We start from the raw sequence: 22039 nt of genomic DNA, 5'->3' as shown, positions 1-22039 counted from the left end.
GGCTGACCTGCACTGGCTCCCTGTCGGTTTAAGATGAGATCTTAAGGTTCTGTTGGTATTGTAAAAAATCTGCTTGGACTACTAGTGATCCCAAAACCCAAAATAGAAATCCACAGGTTTGAGAGTGTTCTCCATTCGGGCCCCTGTGCTGTGGGATATGGATGCTCTACCCTCTGAGAATCGATCTGCTACCCCAGTGGAAGTGTTTAAATCCAGGCTTAAAACACTCACATTCAATAGCTTATTCATTATGTTGACCTCGGGAAGCTGTCAACTGAACATTCTGTTGTTACCTATATTTCAGGTTTTTGTGTCTGTGTATTGTCTGTACAGCCCTTTGAGACTACTAGTAATTAAGGGCTAAACAAATAAACTTGACTTGTGGGTGGACCACTTAACCACAAGGGTTGAAGGGGCGCGCATCCCTCTCCAGGCCAACAAATGTAGTGACCATTATATCCGTTAGAGAGCAGTAGTATCCACTCCAGGTAACAAGCTTGATGAATAACAACTGTCAGTTCTTCAATCTATCCATCCTTTATCTGCACCGCTTATCATCAGTGAGGGGGGGGGGGCGTTCTGGAGCCCATCCCAGCTATCTCGGGCAGTGGGCAGGGGACACGCCGCCCTGGTTGCCAGCCAATCGCAGGGCACACAGGGACAGACAACTCACTCGCTCATTCAAACCTAGGGACTATTAGGACCGGTCAATTCACCTGAAATGCATGTTTTTGGAATGTGGGTTTCCTCCCACTCGGGGAGAACATACAAACTCCGCACAGGAAGTCCAGTAGCTGGATTTGAACCCATAACTCAGAACTGTGCCGCACATGCGCTAACCACTGCCCCGCCGTGCTACCCAACTGTCAGTTCTATGGTAATATAAATTCAATCATGATATAAATCCAAATTTGGATTCATTGTTAACTATTTTAAAATTGAATTTGTTGTTGTTCAACTCGTGGTATTGTTGTATATAAATGTTTCACTTTTGCTTGATTATTGCGATACTTAAATTTGAAATAAAACGCCTTAAACGTGCCCTTTCGAATAGCTTCCATTATGTCCGCTAGAAGGCGGTACTATACAAAAAATAAGTGTGTCAAAGATGTCCAGGGACTGTAGTGTAGTTGTCTTTTCTCTAGGTCTTAACTATATTGGTTACATTTCCCATTACTTTTCTCTTCCGAACCTTATTTGTTTGTACTCGTCAAGGGCTCAGTATAGACATGGCGTCTCAACCAATATCAAGCGATCATTGTTTTGTCCCAGCGAATATTAGTTTAGATCTTAAAAATGCGCTATGCCGCCACCACGATGAAACCTATGCCCTTATTTGTTTGTATTTTCTCCGTGTGACCACAAAAAAATATTCAATTGAGTGATCAAGTCCAGCGATCTGGAATTTGCAGTTTGCTTTTTGTAAAAGACTTGATATCTAGTGATCAATATAAACTACAGTATTATTTTGTTAATTCATTGTACAAATCCTAGCCCACGACGTTGAGTCGCAAAGCGTTTGGGGATTGGTAGTTTACTTTGACAACAACACGGCAATGTAAACGTCATTTCCCAAGATGTTTCGCCCCCTAACGCGGAAATACAGGGTTTTCACCGCCTAACCCTCATCAGAAAATGTAGTTCTGATAACGTTTAGCTAGTTAGCCACCAAAAAGTTAAGCGAGGACAATATAAAGTGCCTTTGTATTTTAAAAAATGGCAACCATCGTATTTTTGAAGAATACGGCACAGGTTACGTCGTCGAGCTGTTTTATTTCCCATTTAAAGGGACTTTCAAGAACTGTTGGTTGTCGTTCTATGCCGCAGACAACATGGTCGTCCAGCCTGACCAGTTCAGTACGGTTCTTTTCCCAAGGGACCGCGGTCAGATCGTCAACTAGCCGGCGAGACAGCAAGCAGGGAGTTCTGGCTGCAGCAGTCGCTGCTGTTGCTGCGACTGCGGGCTTCTTGGCCAACGACGATCATTTCCAGCGAGCCCACATGGCGGTAGCGACCACAGCCAAGCAGGACCAGAACAAGGACAGGGAGGAAGGGGACATCTCCGCCAGATGCCGGGGATTCATGTCCCCTCCGATTACTGACGTTGCTGTACTCGAGAAGAGACCAGGCGAGATGTGCACTAGGATGGAGATGCTCATCATGAAGACGCAGGCCGAGTTCTGCAAAGCTTTGGAGGCGGTGGATGGGGGCAACTTCAAGGTGGATCGGTGGGAGAGGAAAGAAGGTACAAAGATGGAGGACTTCGTATTTTCATGTACATTATTCATATATTCTTAAAACCAGTTATTCCATGATAGCAATCCTCATATAGGAATTAGGCCGAAACAACATTGAACTGAGAGGCTTTTTATTCGCTGATAGCGTTGCCGTATCATCCATCCATCCATTATCTGAACCGCTTATCCTCAGTAGGGTTGCGGGGTGCTGGAGCCCATCCCAGCCATCTCCGGGCAGTGGGCAGGGGACACCCTAAACTGGTTGCCAGCCAGTCGCTGGGCACACAGTGACAGACAATTCGCTTGCTCATTTACACCTAGGGACAATTTGGACCGGCCAATTAATTTGACATGCATGTTTTTGGAATGTGGGAGGAAACCGGAGTGCCCGGAGGAAACCCATGCAAGCACGGGGAGAACCTGCAAACCCGCACAGGAAGGTTGGTTGCTGGATTTGAACCCATGACCTCAGAACTGTGCCGCACACGTGCTAAACACTGCTCCGCCGTGCTGCCCTAGCGGTATAATTTCTTCCTTATTATGCAAACCTATCTCAAAAGACCGTAGCAAATGGTTTCACTTATTATGTAATAATTTACAAGTTTTACTTAAATTACTAGACGCCACCTTTGCTTGTCTTTTTGTCATATGCTAACAAGGGTGCATATGAAAGAAAGTGCAAGTAGAGCGGCTGCAGTCATTTATAATTTCCCTCACAAGTGACAACTAACCGACCCAAAAGCAGCGTAATAAAAAGAAAACACTTATTGTAGATCATATAACTTTGTTTTCTAATACAGTTGACACCCGGCATACGACATTTATGTGTTCTGATGTGGATATTGCAAAGTGAAATTGCCATATTGGAGGGATAGAAACATATGCTAATAAGTTAACGTGTTCCGAACCCTCAGTACCCCTGATAAAAAAACACATTAAATAATAAAAGTATATGAAGTAAGTGCTACCTGTGTAAATGAAAATTATTTATTAACATTAAAATAAAATCTGAAAACATTAATGTCGAGGAAAAATGACGTTTTATTGACCTTTTGGTGTGGCGTATCTTATTACAGTGAAGTAGCAGGTTGATGCAGAGGGAGGGAAGAGATGGTGATAATGGATTAGAAATTAAACTGATTTTAGATATTCCACTTGCGAAAATTGTCATGCCGGACTTTGTGGCTTTAATCGCTTCCTTATTTTTAATAACTGTCCCGATTATTGATTGGTTACAACCAGTGGTCAGCATCCCAAATTTTGAAAAAGGTATAGACCCAAAACCAATATACGTAGCGACACAAACATAAAAGCCATTTATAAATCTATTTTAAAATCCAAAAAAAGGATATTCATAATTAAAATTCAGGCAATTTTTATTTTAAAAAGTTCCAGGGAGCCACTAAGGCAGCGCTAGAGAGCTAAACGCTGCTGTAGAACTACAGGTTGTAAACCCCGGTCACTGCCATCCAAAACAGAAAGGCATTGTGGGTGGTAATTCAGCCAATAGCATATTGACATCTTCCTGATGTCAAAACCAATAGCAGACAAGCATCTTAGACACATAACTCATCATACCCAGGAATACTTAATAATTGGATATTTTAAGTTTTTGTGCACACCAAATAAGTTGTTGCAGATGTCATACATATAGTGGGGTAAATGCCGAATTGAGTGACGGGGAAAAAAACGTCTTATTTAACACAGTTAAAAGTTAAAAAAAAATATAAGGTGGGGTTGCAGTATTCTCGGGGTCTATATTAGACACTCTTTGCCCCTTATTTCCACTTTCTCCACAACGTCTAAGCTTTAGTGCATGAAACGACGAGGCGTTCTGTTTCAGGCGGTGGCGGCATCAGCTGTGTGATGCAGGACAGTAAAGTCTTCGAGAAGGCCGGGGTCAACGTCTCGGTCGTTTTTGGAAATCTCACTGAGGAGGCGGCCAAGCAGATGAGGAGCAGGGGCAAGGTCCTCAAAGGGAAAGACGGTAAGCACCGGAAATCGTTTCGCAATTAACGTAAACACTAGCATTTTTCTTCTACTGTAAAATCAAATGGCATTTTCGTCTATGCCAAAATGAGCTACATCTGTTTCTGTACAGGAATTTAAGCTAATAACATCTTTACAACTCCAATTCAGCATTAATATCTTCCTGGAAAAAAACTACCATGTTTTCTTTGCAAAAAGCTAGCATCAACTTTTTTGCTCGAAGTTAGCGATGTCTTCTTCTGCAAAGAAATCAAAGGTTGTGTTTTTTTATTTTGACAACCAATCTTATCATTGTCATCTTTTTGAAAAACTATTGTGGTTTTCTGTTCATAAAGGTAGCATCAACATCAGAGGTGGAATTTACTGTTGTCTCTTTCTGCGCCCCCAAATTTTTTTTGGGGGGTTTTTTGTTCTATTCCGAAAGCTAGCATCATCATCTTCTACGGTGAAAGCACGTGTTATCTTTTTAGTGGCAGAAATCACATTTGGTTCTGCCACAAATTGGTGTTGACTTGTTTAATACACCCAAGTCACCTGCTCATCTCTAAAAATTATAAACATTTTCTTTCGACACTGAAAGATAATTTTATTTTCTACACTAAACACAAGCATCACCTTCGACACCAATAACTACCGGTAGCTTCTTCTCTGTGAGTTAGCATTATCATCTTCTATGTTGATTTGTTATTTTTTAGATGAAACAAAAAAGTAGCGCCATCTCCTCATACACCAGAACATAGCTTCTTCTCTGCATCATATTTTTTGCTGAAATGTAGGTTTTTCTTTTACGCTAAAAACTAACGTCATCTTCTATATCAAAATCTAGCTTCTCTGAGAACTAGCATCCTCTAATTCGCTGAAAACAAACATGATCTTTGATTTGGTGGGAATAGCATCTATTGTTGTTTTCTACTGCACCAAAAACGCTTCATTTTCTGCACTAAAAACTAACTGCTTTGCTGAGAAATAGCGTCATCACCTCCCGCGCTGAAATGAATGTTTTTCCTTCTACGCTAAAAACTAACGGCATCTTTTAAATTATAAAACTACCTTCTCTAAAAACTAGCATCAATTTTTATGCTGAAAACAAGTGTGATCTTTTTAGTGGCGGGATCAGCAGTGCTGTCTTCTACACTTAATACTAGCTTTGTCTTTGGTAAAACTAGCATTATCTTTTTCAACACTAATAAGTAGCTTCTCGTCTAAAAATCCAAGCATCGTCTTCTCCTGCATAAAAAAACTAGCTTCTCTGAGAACTAACATTATCGTCTTCTGTGCTGAAAAAAAGTGATCTTTTTAGTGGCTGTATAATTGCACACCTAGTGTTGTCTTCTACTTAAAGGTGGTGTTTGTAACTTCAAAGTATTCTACTTCCTGATCCCATCTCCTGGCTGAAATTGTCATTGCTGCTCGTTTTGTTGTTTGTGCAAGTATGTGAAATTCTTAGATGCGCTCTAACAAACTTCATTTGAAATAGTCCTATCTTTTCTCTCACCGTTTTCATCTTGGATTGAATAAAAACCATGACCGATCAAATCCGTCACCCCCTTTCCTTTAGCGTAATGCGCTTTGTGGCCGAAACGCCAATGTAAAAGTAATATAAAAGCAGAAAGGCGCGGTGGAAAAAATATAAAAAGGCTGTTTGAACTCAGTTAGGAATTGTTAACTCATAGAATAGAATAGGATAGAATAGAATAGAATATACCTTTATTGTCATTGTTACAAAATGGGTTAACATATTGTGACAACGAAATTGGGCATGACACTCCAGTTTTATACATTCACAGTGAGGTATGAGCCAAGAAGATAAAGGAACAGAGAAGATAAGGTTATAAAACAAGGGGGATAAGGCTATAGTTATAATTTACATGGTATTTACACAAGAAATGTCAGCATGTGGGATGTTACATACAGTGTTGTCGTGATACCGTTGGTATCGTAAGGGTTGTGCAATATTGCATTTGGTGCAAAGTCATCATAGTGCAAAAAAATAGTCAGCATATGCATTGGTGCAAACATAGACATCATAGTGCAGAAAAAAGGAAATGGTCAGACATTGTGCAAGGTGAGCAGTAAACGTAGTGCAGTCGACATGTACAAGAACATAGACATGAGTACCATTATATTCGTATGAGGTAGTGTTGGCACGAGTTTTCAGTTTTTTTGTGCGGTGTCTGTTTTAAGCAGTGAACAAACATAGTGCAGACAGCATGTACGTGAGTACCATTTTACATTCGTGTGAGGTAGTTTTTTGCAACAGTTTACAGTTTTTTTGTGCGGTGTCTGGTTAGGGTGGTAATGGCTGTGGGGAAGAAACTGTCTCTGAGTCTGTTTGTTTTTGCTTTGTGTGACCTGTAGCGCTTGCCGGAAGGCAGCAGGTCGAAGAGGTGGTGGCCGGGGTGAGAAAAGTCCTTGGTGATGTTTTCTGCTCTGCTGAGGTAGCGAGAGCAGGCAATGTCCTCCAGACTGGGCAGAGAGCAGCCGACGATTCTCTGGGCTGTTTTGATGATCCTCTGGAGCTTTTTCCTGTCTGCTGCTGTGCACCCAGCATACCACACCGTGATGCAGTATGTTAGGATGCTCTCCACTGTGGCTTTGTAGAAGGACACCTGCAGCTGCTGTTTTAGGTTATTTTTCCTGAGCAATCTCAGGAAGTGCAGTCGCTGCTGGGCCTTCCCTACCACCGCTCTGGTGTTTGCAGACCAGGAGAGGTCGTCGGAGATGTGCACACCCAGAAATTTGAAAGAGTGGACTCTCTCTACACAGTCTCCTTTTATGGTGAGTGGTGCTGGATTCCTGCCATTCCTTCTGAAATCCAGAATCAGTTCTTTTGTTTTTGTGGTGTTCAGTATGAGGTGGTTTTCCGAACACCACGTTGAAAGTGACTCCACCTCATCCCTGTATGCCGCCTCGTCCCCTTCAGAGATGAGGCCGGGGTGGGTCGGTGAGCAGTCGGAGCTGTAGAGGGTGAAAAGCAGGGGGCTCAGTGCACAACCTTGGGGGGAGCCAGTGTTCAGGTTTGGATGGGAGAGACGTGGGTACCGAGTTTCACCGACTGTGGGCGGTTGGAGAGGAAGTCCATTATCCAGTGGCAGATGGAGGGAGAGAGTCCTAGGTGTGCAAGTTTCTCCACCAGGATCTCCGGGATAATGGTGTTGAAGGCTGAGCTGTAGTCCAGAAAGAGCATTCTGACGTAGCTCCCCCGGTGGTCCAGGTGTTGCAGCACGGTGTGAAGTGCTGTGTTTATGGCGTCGTCAGTGGAGCGGTTTTCCCTGTAGGCAAACTGGTGGGGGTCCAGTGTGAGTGGCATGGAGTTTTTGATGTGCCGGGACACTAACCTCTCGAAGCACTTCATGACCACAGGCGTAAGAGCTACAGGCCTGTAGTCGTTGAGGCTTTCCACTGCTGACTTTTTGGGGATGGGAATGATGGTGGAGGTTTTGAGGCAAGGTGGGACGGTCGCCTGTGACAGGGACCGGTTGAAGATGGTGGTGAAGACCCCAGCCAGCAGATCGGAACAGTCCCTGAGTACCCTCCCTGGTACTCCATCCGGGCCAGTTGCCTTCCTGGGGTTTATGGTATTCAGCGCACGCCTAACTTCGTGCTCCTGAAATGTGAGGGAGTTGCTGCTGGTTGTTGGTGGGTGTGATGTGGCTGTTTGTGGCCTTCCAGCTTCAAAGCGAGCGAAGAACTGATTAAGGTCCTCAGCTAGTGAAGCCTCAGCCTCAACAGTTGCCAGGTTGTGGCCTCTGAAGTTGGTGATGTGTTGAAGGCCCTGCCACATCCTCCTCGGGTCATTTCCAGCGAAGAGGTGCTCGATCCTCCTTGTGTAGGCTGCTTTTGCTTTCTTGATGCCTCTCTTCAGGTCAGCCCTGTCCACCACGTAAAGAGCCCTGTCTCCAGACCTGAAGGCGGTGTTGCGGTGTTTGAGGAGGGTGCGCACCTCGCTGGACATCCAGGGTTTTTGATTTGGGTAGTTTTTGATTTTTTTATATACTGTGACTTCATCCGTGCAGTAACGGATGTAGGATAAAACAGTGTCAGTGAATTTCTGGAGGTCATGGTGTTCAAATACCTCCCAGCAAGTTTGATCAAAACAGTCCTGCAGCTTGGAGAGGGCTCCTTCAGGCCACGTTTGTATTGTCCTCGTTACAGGTTTTGTTTTCCTTCGGATGGGGGTGTATGAGGGGGTAAGGGATAAGCATAGGTGATCGGAATTTACTAGGTGGGGGAGGGGGGAAGCTTTGTATGCGTTTTTGATGTTGCTGTAAACGCGATCCAAAGTTTTTTCACCCCTTGTTGCACAGTTCACATGTTGAAAAAATTTTGGAAGAACAGTCCTTAAACATGCCTTATTAAAGTCGCCAGCGATAATGAAAGGTCCGTCGGGGTGTGCAAGCTGTTGTTTGTTTATGGCAGCGAGCAGGAGGTTTAGCGCTGTGCTAGCGTTAGCATCCGGAGGAATGTAAACAGCTATCACAATGAGCACAGTTAGCTCTCGCGGTATATAGAATGGTCTACACGATACCGCCAGAAACTCTAGATCGGGCGAGCAGTGTGCATCAATAATTCTGCTGTTATTGCACCACGCATTATGTACGTAAATGCATAGTCCCCCACCTCTTTTTTGCCGGAGTCTTCGTTGCGGTCGTATCGGTGTAGCGTGCGTCCTGCTAGCTGAACTGCAGCGTCGGGGATCCGCGGGTCAAGCCATGACTCCTTGATCACAAAAATATTGCTATTCCGTACGAAGCTGTTGGTAGCTATCCGCAGATCAAGCTCACTGATTTTGTGTACGATGGATCTGGCGTTGGTCAGGAAGATACCCGGAAGCGCTTGTCGGTGTGGTCGTCTTTTTAGCTTCTCCGCTAAGCCTCCCCGAGAGCCTCGTTTTTGTTTACGTTCCCTCCGCCGTCTCCGTCGCTTGTTGGGCGGGCAGGTAACCCAGGGAGATGCCGGTGGTCTTTGTATGTCCTTTGGGATGTTGTTGTTGGTGTTGTAATCGTGAAATGAGTCGAAATCTAGTCTTAGACCCAGGTTAATAAGTTCCTGGCGACTTAAGGTGATAGTTGCCGAACAGGTATTTATCAAAGAAAAGATGAGAGATAAAAGAACACTTAAAGTAATAAGATTTACTGGAGAGACAAGTGAAGCCGCTGCGTATAGTCGCGCCGCCATGTTGAAAAAAAAAAAACCTCATACTTAATAGAGAAAATATTTGATTTAAAACCTTATTTTCTTACGCTCTACTACACTAAAAACTAGCATCATTTTCTACACCTAAAACTAACGTATTTTCTGACTGCTAGCATATTATTTTGCGTTGAAAACAAATATCTTTCTAATGACGGGATGAGCATCTAGTGCAGGGGTCGGGAACCTTTTTGTCCCAAAGAACCATAAAATCAAATATATATGTATATAAAAATGTTTTTAATTGAGAGAGCCACACCATATATTGTGGCAAAATTCAACAAAACCGTCATACCTGCTCTCTAGACAAAAGCTAATTATTCAGTACATTTTATTTCACTGTCTGATGTTTGATGATTTAATCAAATCTATGAAATGACAATGATGCCAGAGCCTGTCTCCCATATCAAATTCGTAAAACATCACATTTGTCTCCATCGGATGTCTTAAGAGTGTTGAGGCTCATTTTGACTGTCAATTCTGTCCTAAATCCTTGTTACAAAACAAGGTGTAAGCAAAGTTCCCTTTCAAAAATGTAACAAAATACTGCAAACGAAAAGTATACCATCATTCCCTTCGGCGCAGACTGCACTGAGTGAGAGAATGAAGGAGTGCCTAGCGCCATGTGCAGATATCCCCCCGCCTCCATCGGTCACGTAATCAAATTGCTTTGAGTGGTTACCTGGTGCTTTTCATTATTAAGTGTCTCAACAGTGAACATAAATTGCTTAATGAGCTTCTATTTAAAGGGTTTCTTAGCGACATGCCAAAACGGGGTAAGTTGGTGTAACACCCTGACTGTACACTAGGCTTGCACGATTTTGGGGAAAAAAAAAAACAACTACTTGCAATATTTCAGACGTATATTGCAAATTCAATCTGATTTTTTATTTTAAAAGCAAAGTGCATTTCTGTGCGTGTTCCGTTTTTGGATAGAACTTAAACATAATGACACGCAAACTTACCTCGAGGTGTCGTTACTACTGACAGAGTATAAGACTGTAATAAAGTAACAACTATAGATCTACAGGTAATATGAGAATTACAGTGAATGATTGGTCTTAATTGTCAATATACAAAAGTACCACAAGTAGTAACTCCTAGTCATTCGTTTCATGGGTAATGAATTTGGCGATATTGTAGATTTAGTTTATTGTGCAGCCCATTGGAAATCTGTAGTTGAGAAAGTGGCCTATATTTACTGGACTGAACCCAATGCGTACTCAGTGTTTCTTCCGCTTTGCATGTACCAAGATCGGCATCTGACAACCCGGCTTTGGGAAGCCTCAGAAAAATGTTTTGGTCACATTTGATCTTCAAGCCCTATATAATCATGAAAAGAGCCCCAGGTTTCCGACCCTTTACACTAAATTTTTCTACACCAAAGGCGAGCTTTGTCTATGCTGAAAAACTAGCGCGTTCTTTTGTGTGTTAAAGCTACCTTTCTTTTCTTCAATAATTTAGCCTCATTAAAAAGTACAACCATGCATTTTTTTAATGTTTCACAGGCAAGCTTCCGTTTTGCGCCATGGGAGTGAGCTCTGTCATCCATCCCAAGAACCCGCACATCCCCACTGTGCACTTCAACTACCGATACTTTGAGATCGAGGAGGAAGACGGTGAGCGCCTTTGACATTAGGTGCCTTGCCATTCATCTCTTGAATCAAAGACCGCTTTCATGCTCTCCCCCGTCTCAGGATCCAAACAATGGTGGTTCGGTGGTGGCACGGACCTAACCCCAGTCTACGTCAACAAAGAAGACGCGTTTGAGTTCCACAACGCACTAAAGAAGGCCTGCGACAAGCACCACCCGCGATACTACCCCGAATTCAAGAAATGGTATGAAAGGAGGGCGTTTCATGACTGCGTGGGGCTGATAAGAAAATGGTGACCGTTAGCAGCATTATTATCAAATTAGCTTTCAAGCCCCAGTGTGCAAAAATAATGGTGTCAAAATATTTGAAATAGTCATGATTCAAATAATAAGCGAAAAGATACATGTAGTATTACATAGAAACTTTTTCAAATACTTTTTATAAAGGCATTACGCAACTTGAATAAAGCATGTCCCAGTTTTGCTTCTATCATTTCACAGCCACTTAGTACACGCAGCTGAGCTCATGCATGTGATGTAATCTTGTGATTCTTCAACTTTTTTCCCTACTGTTTCCTTCCCGAACTACTCATGTTAGAAAGTTGGCCGCAGGCCAAGGCTCTCCGTTATCCGCTACTGATGTCAGCTGCTCTTGATTCCACCTTCAGTCTCACCTATTTTCCACAGCTGAGCTCTGTGTGTGATGGTGGACGGGTCCTGTTGTTCAGCCATCTTTCCTCCCTTTTTTTGGCTCCATTTCCTTCTCTAGCCATATTGTGGAAACAGCCCAATCAATTTGCCCCGCAATATACTCGTTGGGGTTGTCCATTGATTCGATGATGACCATCTTCTTTTATTTGTGAGTCTGCTGATGTTTGAACAGTCCGATCCTGGATGTGGTCGGAGACTCAGGTAAAAGAGGATACCTGCGCAATGATGGTTTTTAAAGTGGGGTAAGGGGTGCACTTTCCCCAACGCAACTATCTTAAAGAAGATGGTTCCAGTGGCAAGGGAGACCCTAGACGACCGGCATCTTTCTACAACTGCAGGCGGCTGCCGGGATCCAGGTCTGTAGGAAACCGCCTCAAAGCGTGCCGCCACCAGCTTTTGGGATCACTCTTAGTCTGGACTCTACCCTTTGACCTGTTCGGCTTGGGTAACCCTACCAGGAGTACGAGACTCCCGCCGACATAGCTCTAGGGGTCATGGAGACGCGCAAAGTGCCCCACCACGATAAGGTGGTGATCCGTCGGGACACGACAATATACTAATAATACCTGAAAAACAAGGTGCAACCGAGCCGTGACGTCAGAGGGAGACCTTATCCACAGTAATCTCGTAGTCTCTCCTCGTCTTCAGAGACGGGTGGCTTCTTATATCCTAATACAACATCAGTATTAGTTTCCGTCCGTCCCCCGTGCACGTGTACATCCACGCCACCGGACAGATTGTTTTTTAATCTTTTATATAACTTCCACAAATTGTTTTGGGGTTGGCTTCCAAGAAATGTCTTGGGTCGGTTTGACCTGGCCTGCTCCCTGCCAAGAAATCTGGGCAGGACGAACGCCAGTCTTTCGTCCTAGGCGATTATTAATAATAATATTCGCCAACATTTGCACTCGGGGTAAACAAGTTAGAATTTCTCCTTTTTCTATCCTAATGCGTTCCTTATGCATGCCGACTCCAGACAATCCACAACATCCACTCGTGTTAGCTACTTGGCTACAGGTTATACCTCGCCCGTAGCTGCTACTGTAACTAACAGTTACTCCTGCTCTGCCCATCAGTGTCTTTAACTGGTCATGCTTGGACATTCTTCGAAATTTCAGGTGTGACCGTTACTTCTACGTCCGCCACCGGGGAGAGACACGTGGCATCGGAGGCATCTTCTTCGACGACTTGGACGGCCCCAGTCAGGAGGAAGCCTTCAACTTTGTTAAGAGTTGTGCACAGACCGTGGTGCCATGCTACCTGCCCATTGTTTGTAGACACCTTAAAGATCCCTTCACCCCAGAGGAGAAGGACTGGCAGCAGGTGCGGCGGGGGAGGTGAGTTGTTACTCGGAAGAAAATAAGAAGTTCCCTGCATTCGAATTTTTGACATATTGTTTTCATGTTAATTTCAAGACTTGTGAAAAACTTACAAATATATATTTTTACGCATGCAATGATAATTTTAAACTTTGATTTAAGAGTTTTATTTTTTGGTAGAAAGAAACGTTTTCAATCAAAAAAGTTACAATTGTCTAAAGAAAACGCTGTCAATTTGTATTTGGAAAATTAAATGTTGCTTAGTAACGGGGTTTGGAGTGTTCAAACCTTTTCTTCTGTGCTAAAAACTGAGCCCGTTCTGAAAATCCCCAAAATACCATCAATGCCATTTGAAACAAAGTCAAGTCAAGTCATTTTTATTTGTATAGCCCTAAATCACGAAGAGTCTCAAAGGGCTTCACAGATTATTACGCTATATTACACAGACTATTTTTCAGCCGACGAGAAGAGTAGGTTATTCATATGCTATGGAGTAGAAGTGAGTTTTAAGCTTAGATTTAAACATTTCCACTGAGGTTGCAGATCGGATCTCAGGGGGAAGAGCATTCCACAGCACCGGTGCCCGGATGGAGAACGCTCTCGAACCAGCAGAAAACTTCTTTGCTCTTGGGATCACCAGAAGACCGGCACTCTCAGATCGTAGGCTTCGGACCGGGACATAGGGGCAAATCAGATCTGAAAGATAAGAGGGAGCAAGTCCATGTATGATTTTGTATAATACTAAGAGAACCTTGAAATCACATCTAAGGCTAACTGGGAGCCAATGCAGGTTAGCCAAAATCAGTGTTATGTGATCGTACTTTTTTGTCCTAGTTAAAAGCCTCGCTGCGGCATTTTGTACCAGCTGAAGAGACTTGATTCTAGATTCAGAGAGTAGTGCATTACAGTAATCGAGACGGGAGGTAACAAACGCATGAATTATAATTTCCGCATCAGACTGAGACAGTATTGAACGGATTTTAGCAATGTTACAAAGATGGAAGAAAGCGGTTCTAGTAATTTTCTTTACATGCATTTCAAAGGATAGATCAGGGTCAAATATGACACCTAAATTTTTAACTGAGTCACTCTGTGTGATGTGACATTTGTCAATGTTCACAGCAGTTTTTGAGAATAAGTCACGGCATTCAGATGGACCAATGACTAACATTTCGGTCTTTTCAGAGTTAAGACGCAAGAAATTGAGTGATATCCACTCTTTTATCTCAATGAGGCAGGCCTCCAAATTTCCAGAGTTTAGTTTGGAAGATATAGTTGAGTGTCGTCTGCGTAGCAGTGGAAGCTGATATTGTACTTGCGAATAATATCACCTAAAGGAAGCATGTAAATGCTGAAAAGAAGGGGGCCAAGCACTGTACCCTGCGGCACACCACAGGTAACATTAAAGGGCTCAGATGTCATTTCACCATATTTAACACAGTGCGTCCTATCTGAGAGGTAGGATCTGAACCACGAGAGGACGGTTCCTGAGAGACCAATCCATTTTTCCAACCGTTCTAGTAGGAAATTGTGGTGCACTGTGTCAAAAGCAGCACTAAGATCCAGCAGCAGCAAAAGTGATGAAGCGCCAGAATCCATTGCCAGTAGGAGATCATTTGTTACCTTGATCAGAGCTGTCTCAGTAGAGTGGTTAGCCCTGAATCCTGATTGCATGGATTCAAAAACGTTATTCTCGGATATGAAAACATTCAGCTGCTGTGCCACTACTTTTTCAAGTACTTTAGAGAGGAAAGGTAGGTTTGACACAGGTCTATAATTACTTAAGATTTCTGGATCAAGGTTGGGTCGTTTCAGTGTGGGTTTAATAACGGCGGACTTAAAAGCTGCTGGAACTAAACCTGAGGAGAGTGATATGTTTATAATATTTAGAACTGAAGTTCCAAGGACGCCAAAAAGATTTTTAATAAGTGAACCTGGGAGCGGGTCGAACTGGCAAATTGTCGGTTTGGCCGCATTCACCACCTGTTTGAGATCATCAAGTGACAGTTCACTAAAACCGGACAATTTCCCAGGACAGCCACCCTGTCGTGCATCTGTAGATTTCAGCCCTTTAATATGTGTGGTATTAATAATTTCTTTAGCAATTTCTTCCTGTATGCATTGAATCTTCTTAGTAAAGAAGACCATTAAGTCATGAGCAGAGTGCGTCGAACTATTTGCGATAGTCTGTTGCTTTGTAAGCGATGCTACAGTGTCAAAAAGGACTTTGGGATTGTTCTTTTGAGACGCAATCACCTTCGAAAGGTAGGCCGATTTTGCAGAGGCAAGGGCTGCTTTATATTTTAACAAGCTGTCACACCAGGTTTGATGGAAAACCTCAAGCTTGGTAGCGTCTTTTAGGACGCGATTTTAGCTCTATGGGCGCTATTGAATCCAGGACACTAGTCACGGTGGTATTGAACTCATTCATGAGTGAGTCAATCGAGCCATTGTATGAAGGAAAGGACGCAACTGCTCCAGGAAGGAGTTCAAAGAGCTCAGAAACTGTGCCAGTGCTTATATTGCGTCCGCTAAATCCTTCAGCTTTTTTAACACTACATTTAGCTAGCACCTCAAATGTAACTAAATAATGATCCGAGATAACGGTAGTACACGGTAACACCATAATGTTTGAGGTTAAAACTCCTCGAGTCAGAACCAAGTCTAACGTGTTTCCATCTTTATGGGTTGGCAAATCAACCAGTTGATTAAAACCAAATGCATCAATTAGAGACCTAAACGCAATAGTAAGTGAACTGAGTGGGGAGTTCATATGAATGTTAAAGTCCCCCATAATTATAATTTTGTCTGCATAGGTTACTAGTTCAGACAAAAGTTCAGCAAATTCGTCTAAGAAAGTTGTGTATGGCCCAGGTGCGCGATAGTTATTACATAAATTGACAATAGAGAGGACCGCATCACAAGAGCCTCAAACGCCTTATAATTATTAGAGGTACGAGGATTAAATTTGAGCGATTTTTCAGAAATAAGCGCGACACCGCCACCCTTTTTCAACGTGCGTGCTACATGGCTACTCGCGTAGTCAGGGGGTGAATTATAATTTAGCGCTAAATACTCATCCGGGCGTAACCAAGTTTCACAAAGACCTATACAGTTAAGTTTATAATCACGAATAATGTTATCAAGTAAAGCTTTAGGAGCAAGCGATCTAATATTTAAAAGACCAAATTTTAGCTTTGCTGAATCATTTGACTTAGCTGAAGTCTTTGTAGAGATCGTCAAAAGATGTCGCCGTTGGGGCCGTTCGTGAGCGTTGAGTGTAAAGCGTCGGTTGTCCGACGAGGAATGAATGGTGGAATTAGTCACATCCTCGCGTCCTTCTTGCTCCTTAGACTTCGCACGCTTCACACATCTACCCGCACGGCAACCACGCTTCTGTTTTCTGTCTTTACGGCGCCGTTGTCGTTGTTTATTATGAGGAATAGTTGTCCACAAGGATGCCGGATCTCTTTGAAGTTCGCTCGGTATATCATAGGCGGTGTATAAAGTGCCCGAAGAGTCGAAATTTAGACGCCCACCCAACCGAATAAGTTCAAAAAAAAGGTCAAATGCAAACGTTTATCGTTACAATTTTAACATTTACACAGAGCAAGTCGTAGAACGCAGTTGGTAGCTTTTTTTCCATTGGAAGTACTTTTAGTCTTCTGAGTATTACTGAAATGTTTGTCTGGCTTCAAATGTCCCGTGCACCAGTTTGTACAATAAGAGACATACCGTATTTCCCGAACTGTAAGTCATAGTTTAGCAATTTATACTCCGGTAAAACTTATCTGTGAAATTTTTAATACATCATTTCAAAGTATATAATTTCACATATTATTTTCACACTATACAGCAAAGGGGCGCTCTAGACTTTTGTTGATAATTTCAATCTTGCCATATTGTGCCAACAATTCCCCCTTTTCTTATTAATTTTGTCATAGTAACTATTTTTAACTTGTTAAAACGGAATTCTTATACAACACTCGGGTAATTTTAGTGATGTTTGCACGGGTGACATATTCTAGGTAATTAGGGCTGCACAATTTTAGAATAAAAAAAACTAATTGTGATTTTTCAGATCTGTATTGCAATTTGGATGCAATTTTGAAAGAAATTAACTTTTTTTTGTTTTGGGGAGAACTTAAACAAAGTGACATGCAAACTTCCCTCAGGTTGATGTTTTTACGGATATAGTACACGACCGCAATAAAAACAGAATTGCAGTTGAATAAATGTTCTTTATTTTAATTATACATATAAGGACAACAATAGTGCTATTCCTTTCAGTGTAAGAGAGCGATTTAGAGCGCTTCATGCAAGTGACAATAACTGTAATTATTAAAATATGAGTCAAATGTAGCGGTTTTCCAAAAACTGTAGCTCCGAAACGCCGTTTCATAGTCAATGGATCTGGCATTGGTGATTAGCCACTTACGGCACAGGTGGCTTAAAAGTTGTTAGCTTTCCCTAAATTCAGATGCCGCTTCAGTTGACGCACTAAAAATCCAGGGCCCCCTGCTGGTGATCAGCATTTCTTTGCACTCTTCTGACTTTCCTCAGTCTGGTTTAATTCAGGGATCAGAAGGGAGATTTTCATTTTCAGCTGAAATAGCCAGGGTCCAGGGTGGAGCCCGGTGGGGGGCGAAGCCCCCCTGAAGTCAACAGCATTTATCTTATTTGCTATGTGAAAATTGCACTAGAATGAATTAAATCCAACAAAACAGAAACCATGTATTATATATATATATATATATATATATGTATATATATACATAAATTAAAAAAATAATAATATATTGACATTAAAAGCATTCGTAATATTGAACATGATCATGATGATACAAAATAATCTATTTTAATCATGTTTATAACAAATTTTAAATTTTGTTTATCCTGTTCTAAATATTGTATAAACACAAAAGATAAAATCATTTCATAAATAAATAGATTTATAAATACCTCAGATTGGGATTTTCTGTCACACAGGGGAACCAGTGGTTGACTGCTGCTAGTATTTGAAGTGGAAGGATTTGAAACGGCCAATAATGTTGAACCGGTGGCTGGCGATTTTAAATGCGGATCCGAGTGCATAATTTGATCGCCGGCAAGCTATTTTTGCTTTGAGCTTGTTCATTTTAGCATGATCGATCAGTGCCACACAACCTCGCGTACCATAATTGATCAGATCGACACAGTATAGACACTTTGCTTTCCCTGGAACATCACACTTTGCGATGAACTGGCTCAAAGTTTCTGTAACTTCCTCGATCTTTGCGCCGATTTTAACGTTTACTGTGACAGTCTTCTCCAGCCATGACCACTTAAATTTATTCTTGATTTCTTTATCAATCTCGGAGACAAAAGCCTCGTCTTCTTTTCTTAGTATTTTCATATTTACTTTTTCAAACACTCATTTCACCGTTTGAAAAGACCGGAAGGAGCGCCATGTTTGAGAAAGCCAATGCTCTGAACAAAAGCTCCGCTGATTGGTTATCAGCGAACCTATCGACCAATGGTCTAAATGCTAACTTGGGGTGATGAAACAGTCACGTATCATACCTCACCCCCCCCCCAAAATATTTTCTCATCGAATTTAGACGATTTACGGGAATGACCTTTGGGGTTCAAAAACAGCGGAAATCCGCGGATCCGCGGAAAATTCTGATCCCTGTTACTTGATGAATTTATTTTTAATGTAATGCGCAGCTAAAGCTACGAGCTGTCTCGTTTGTTTTGGAGGTCAGTTGAAAATACGGTATCCAAAAAATCCTTTTATATCTCTTGCCCTTTAGATACGTGGAGTTTAACTTAGTGTACGACCGCGGCGTGAAGTTCGGCCTGGCGACGCCCGGATCACGGATCGAGAGCATCCTCATGTCCCTGCCCCTCACTGCCAAGTAAGCATTTGAAACTAGCGCCCGACCGACTGCAATTGTCCATCTAACCAATGGGATGACGTCCTCAGGTGGGAATACATGCATGAGCCCGCCCCTGGTACACGGGAGTCAGAGATGCTGAAAGTGTTGCGCAATCCCAAAGAATGGTTGTAAGTGCTTTTTATGAATAATGGACTATATAGGTGGAGCATTTGTGTTGCCTATTGCTAATAGAGCTGCTTGCTCGCTTTTTGTCAGTTAAAAAAGGAGGCTTTTGTGCCTGCTGTTGGGTCAAGTATCTCTTTGTGTGTTGAAAATATAGTTCTCAAAGTGTGTCCCCCCTTTTTTGAAACTAAATATAGTTCTCAAAGTGTGTGTCCCCCCTTTTTTTTTAATAAAAAAACATTTGCTGCACATCTGCACTTGATTGTTGAAAAGTGTCACTTGTTTTTCTGGTCTTTGGCCAGTGACTCAATATTTGGTTTTCCGATGTTTAAATATTTGACTTTTGGGTCGTGTTTCAGTGTCAACTAGTTTTGTGTTTTTCAATAGACATGCTGCGGCACCATAATACAGCATGAGAAATCTATTGATCCATCCATTATCTGCACCGCTTATCCTCAGTAGGGTCGTGGGGGTGCTGGAGCCCATCTCAGCTATCTTCGGGCAGTGGGCAGGGGACACCCTAAACTGGTTGCCAGCCAGTCGCAGGGCACACACGGACTGACAACTCACTTTCTCATTCACACCTAGGGACAATTGGAACCGGCCAACTAACCTGAACATGCAAGTTTTTGGAGTGTGGGCGGAAACCCACGCAACCACCAAGAGAACATGCGGACTTCACCCAGTAAGGTTTAATTTCACGATCTCGAAACTGTGCCGCACACTGCCTAACTACTACGCTGCAGTGCTGCCCGCGTGAAAAATCATCTGATGAAATTGTCAGATTTCCTATAATTTGTGATCACGTGATCATTGTTGCCAAATAGAACATCGTTCAGTACAGTAGACCCCCCCGGATGATGTGATTATGTTCTGAGATGGGGATTGCAAAGTAATCACCAAAGGTAGCAATTCATGCACCTTTATTTTTTGATAATTGCAAGCTTTGTTTCCATGGTTATCATGTTTTTGCCTCTTCCTTTAGCATCACCGCAAGACTAGGTATCCATAGCTCAGGGGTGGCCAACCCGGTCCTCAAGAGCCGCATGTCCAGCATGTTTTGGAGGTTTCTCTTCTCCAACTCAGCTGATGCAAATTTTAAGGTTGTTAGCAGGCTGTGTGGGAGCTTTCAAAAACATGCAGAACAGCCTATCCCTTTTCAGGCCAACATATTTTTCCACCCAGTCTCAAACCAGGGACCCTTCGCGTGAGAGGCGAATGTCCATCCATCCATTATCTGCACTGCTTATCCTCAGTAGGGTCGCGGGGGTGCTAGAGCCCATCCCAGCCATCTTCAGGCAGTGGGCATGGGACACCCTGAACTGGTTGCCAGCGAGTCGTAGGGCACACAGGGACAGACAACTCACTTGCTCATTCACATCTAGGGACAATTTGGACGGGCCAATTAACCTGACATGCATGTTTTTGGATCGTGGGAGAAAACTCGAGTGCCTGGAGGAAACCCACACAAGCACGGGGAGAAAACGCAAACTCCACACAAGAGGTTTGATCTCACGACCTCAGAACTGTGGCGCACACGCGCTAACCACTGCACCGCCGTGCTGCATAGGTGAATGTGCTAACCATTTATTGTGATGGATACAGCAATGAATCACACTAATGACAAAGGCTTTATAGAGCACAATATGTTAAACTGAACTAAGTGAAAGGCATTGTGGGAGGTAATTCAGCTAATCATATACTTGCATCTTCATGATGCTGTGACAAAATTAGAAGTAGCATTTTAAATGACGTTTATTAATAGCATACCAATGTAGACGTGTATGCATCAAAATCTTAGTTTGAATTTTATAAGTTTTAAGCACTCAAAATAATTTGTCGTTTGATGGGATGTAGAAGGGAAATGCTGTAAAAGTGAAAATAAAGCAAGTGAAAATGAAGGCGGGGACGCCAAATCTGTGGGCTCTATAATGTGATCCAGCAGGCTGATTTATTTTTTCCTGTATCCAGTAGGTGGCAGCAGATTGTTACTTTTGTAATGCTCTGATAAGGCAATGGGTTTAAAAAATGTTGGGAACCAATTATATTTGGATATGTCCAAGCTTACACTTACCAAGATTTGTACATATTTTTCATGGCCAATGTCAAGCACTTTTTAAGCACTTTGAAAGCCAATTCCTCCAGTAGAAGGCATCTTGGCGTCGTCGCCTGTGTGACGCATAGGGGGCAAAAATGCTTCACATGACAATGCCATACAAACTAATGCCAGCGGTTGTTGGTCAGGAGGAAAGAAAAAATGTTATGGTAAAACTTTTCACCTAAAATCAAGCACTTTTCAAATCTTGAAAACAAAATGTTCAAATTCGAGGATCTCAAGCACCAGTACAAACCCGGAATTACAGGCTTGTAATTTACGGTTAATTAGATCAAGTCAAGTCATTTTTATTTGTATAGCCCTTAATCACAATTAGTCTCTGAGGGCTTCACAAGTTATTACATATAAGAAGATTAGGTTACTCGTATGCTATAGAGTAGAAGTGAGTTTTAAGCCTAGATTTAAACATTTCCACCGAGGTTGCAGATCGGATCTCAGGGGGAAGAGCATTCCACAACACCGGTGCCCGGATGGAGAACGCTCTCGAACCAGCGGAACACTTCTTGGCTCTTGGGATCACCAGGAGACCGGCGCTCTCGGAACAAAGGCTTCGGGCCGGGACATAGGGGGAGATCAGATCTGAAAGATATGAGGGGTAAAGTCCATGTATGATTTTGTATAGTAGTAGAAGAACCTTAAAATCGCATCTTAGGCTAACAGGGAGCCAATGCAGGTTAGCCAAAATTGGGGTGATGTGTTCGAACTTTTTTGTCCTTGTTAAAAGCCTCGCTGCAGCATTTTGTACCAGCTGAAGACTCTTGAGTCTGGTCATCGGAAGACCGGAAAGTAGTGCATTACAGTAGTCGAGACGGGAGGTAACAAACGCATGAATTATG

At 42.7% G+C, this 22039-nt stretch overlaps 1 protein-coding gene across 2 annotated transcripts; it reads left to right on the top strand.

Moving 5' to 3' along the window:
• The first annotated feature begins 1196 nt into the window (after window positions 1-1196).
• On the top strand, window positions 1197-20318 carry cpox (coproporphyrinogen oxidase). 2 transcript variants are annotated; one of them, XM_088350413.1, is made up of 8 exons: window positions 1197-2245; window positions 4081-4224; window positions 10928-11038; window positions 11117-11258; window positions 12843-13061; window positions 18839-18943; window positions 19012-19092; window positions 19676-20318. In XM_088350413.1, the coding sequence occupies exons 1-8, from the start codon at window positions 1717-1719 to the stop codon at window positions 19845-19847; spliced, it is 1503 nt and encodes a 500-aa protein (XP_088206539.1). In that variant the 5' UTR covers window positions 1197-1716; the 3' UTR covers window positions 19848-20318. The 2 variants fall into 2 exon arrangements, with proteins under 2 accessions (XP_088206539.1, XP_088206540.1); XM_088350414.1 differs by lacking the exon at window positions 19676-20318 and having other exon boundaries at window positions 1491-2245; window positions 19012-19344.
• Window positions 20319-22039: the final 1721 nt, after the last annotated feature.

Source organism: Urocampus carinirostris, chromosome 12 (genome assembly GCF_059441175.1).
Source record: "Urocampus carinirostris isolate Australia breed hairy pipefish chromosome 12, RoL_Ucar_1.0, whole genome shotgun sequence".
In the NCBI taxonomy this organism is placed as follows: Eukaryota; Metazoa; Chordata; class Actinopteri; order Syngnathiformes; family Syngnathidae; genus Urocampus; species Urocampus carinirostris.
This window is presented reverse-complemented; position numbering and strand designations above follow the sequence as displayed.

Excerpts from the sequence above, each read along its gene's own strand:
- cpox (XM_088350413.1), top strand. The coding sequence starts at position 1,717 with ATGGCAACCATCGTATTTTTGAAGAATACGGCACAGGTTACGTCGTCG. Across the intron at positions 4,225-10,927 it reads GGTCCTCAAAGGGAAAGACG|GCAAGCTTCCGTTTTGCGCC; the intron begins GTAAGCACCGGA and ends AATGTTTCACAG. Across the intron at positions 18,944-19,011 it reads TCCCTGCCCCTCACTGCCAA|GTGGGAATACATGCATGAGC; the intron begins GTAAGCATTTGA and ends TGACGTCCTCAG.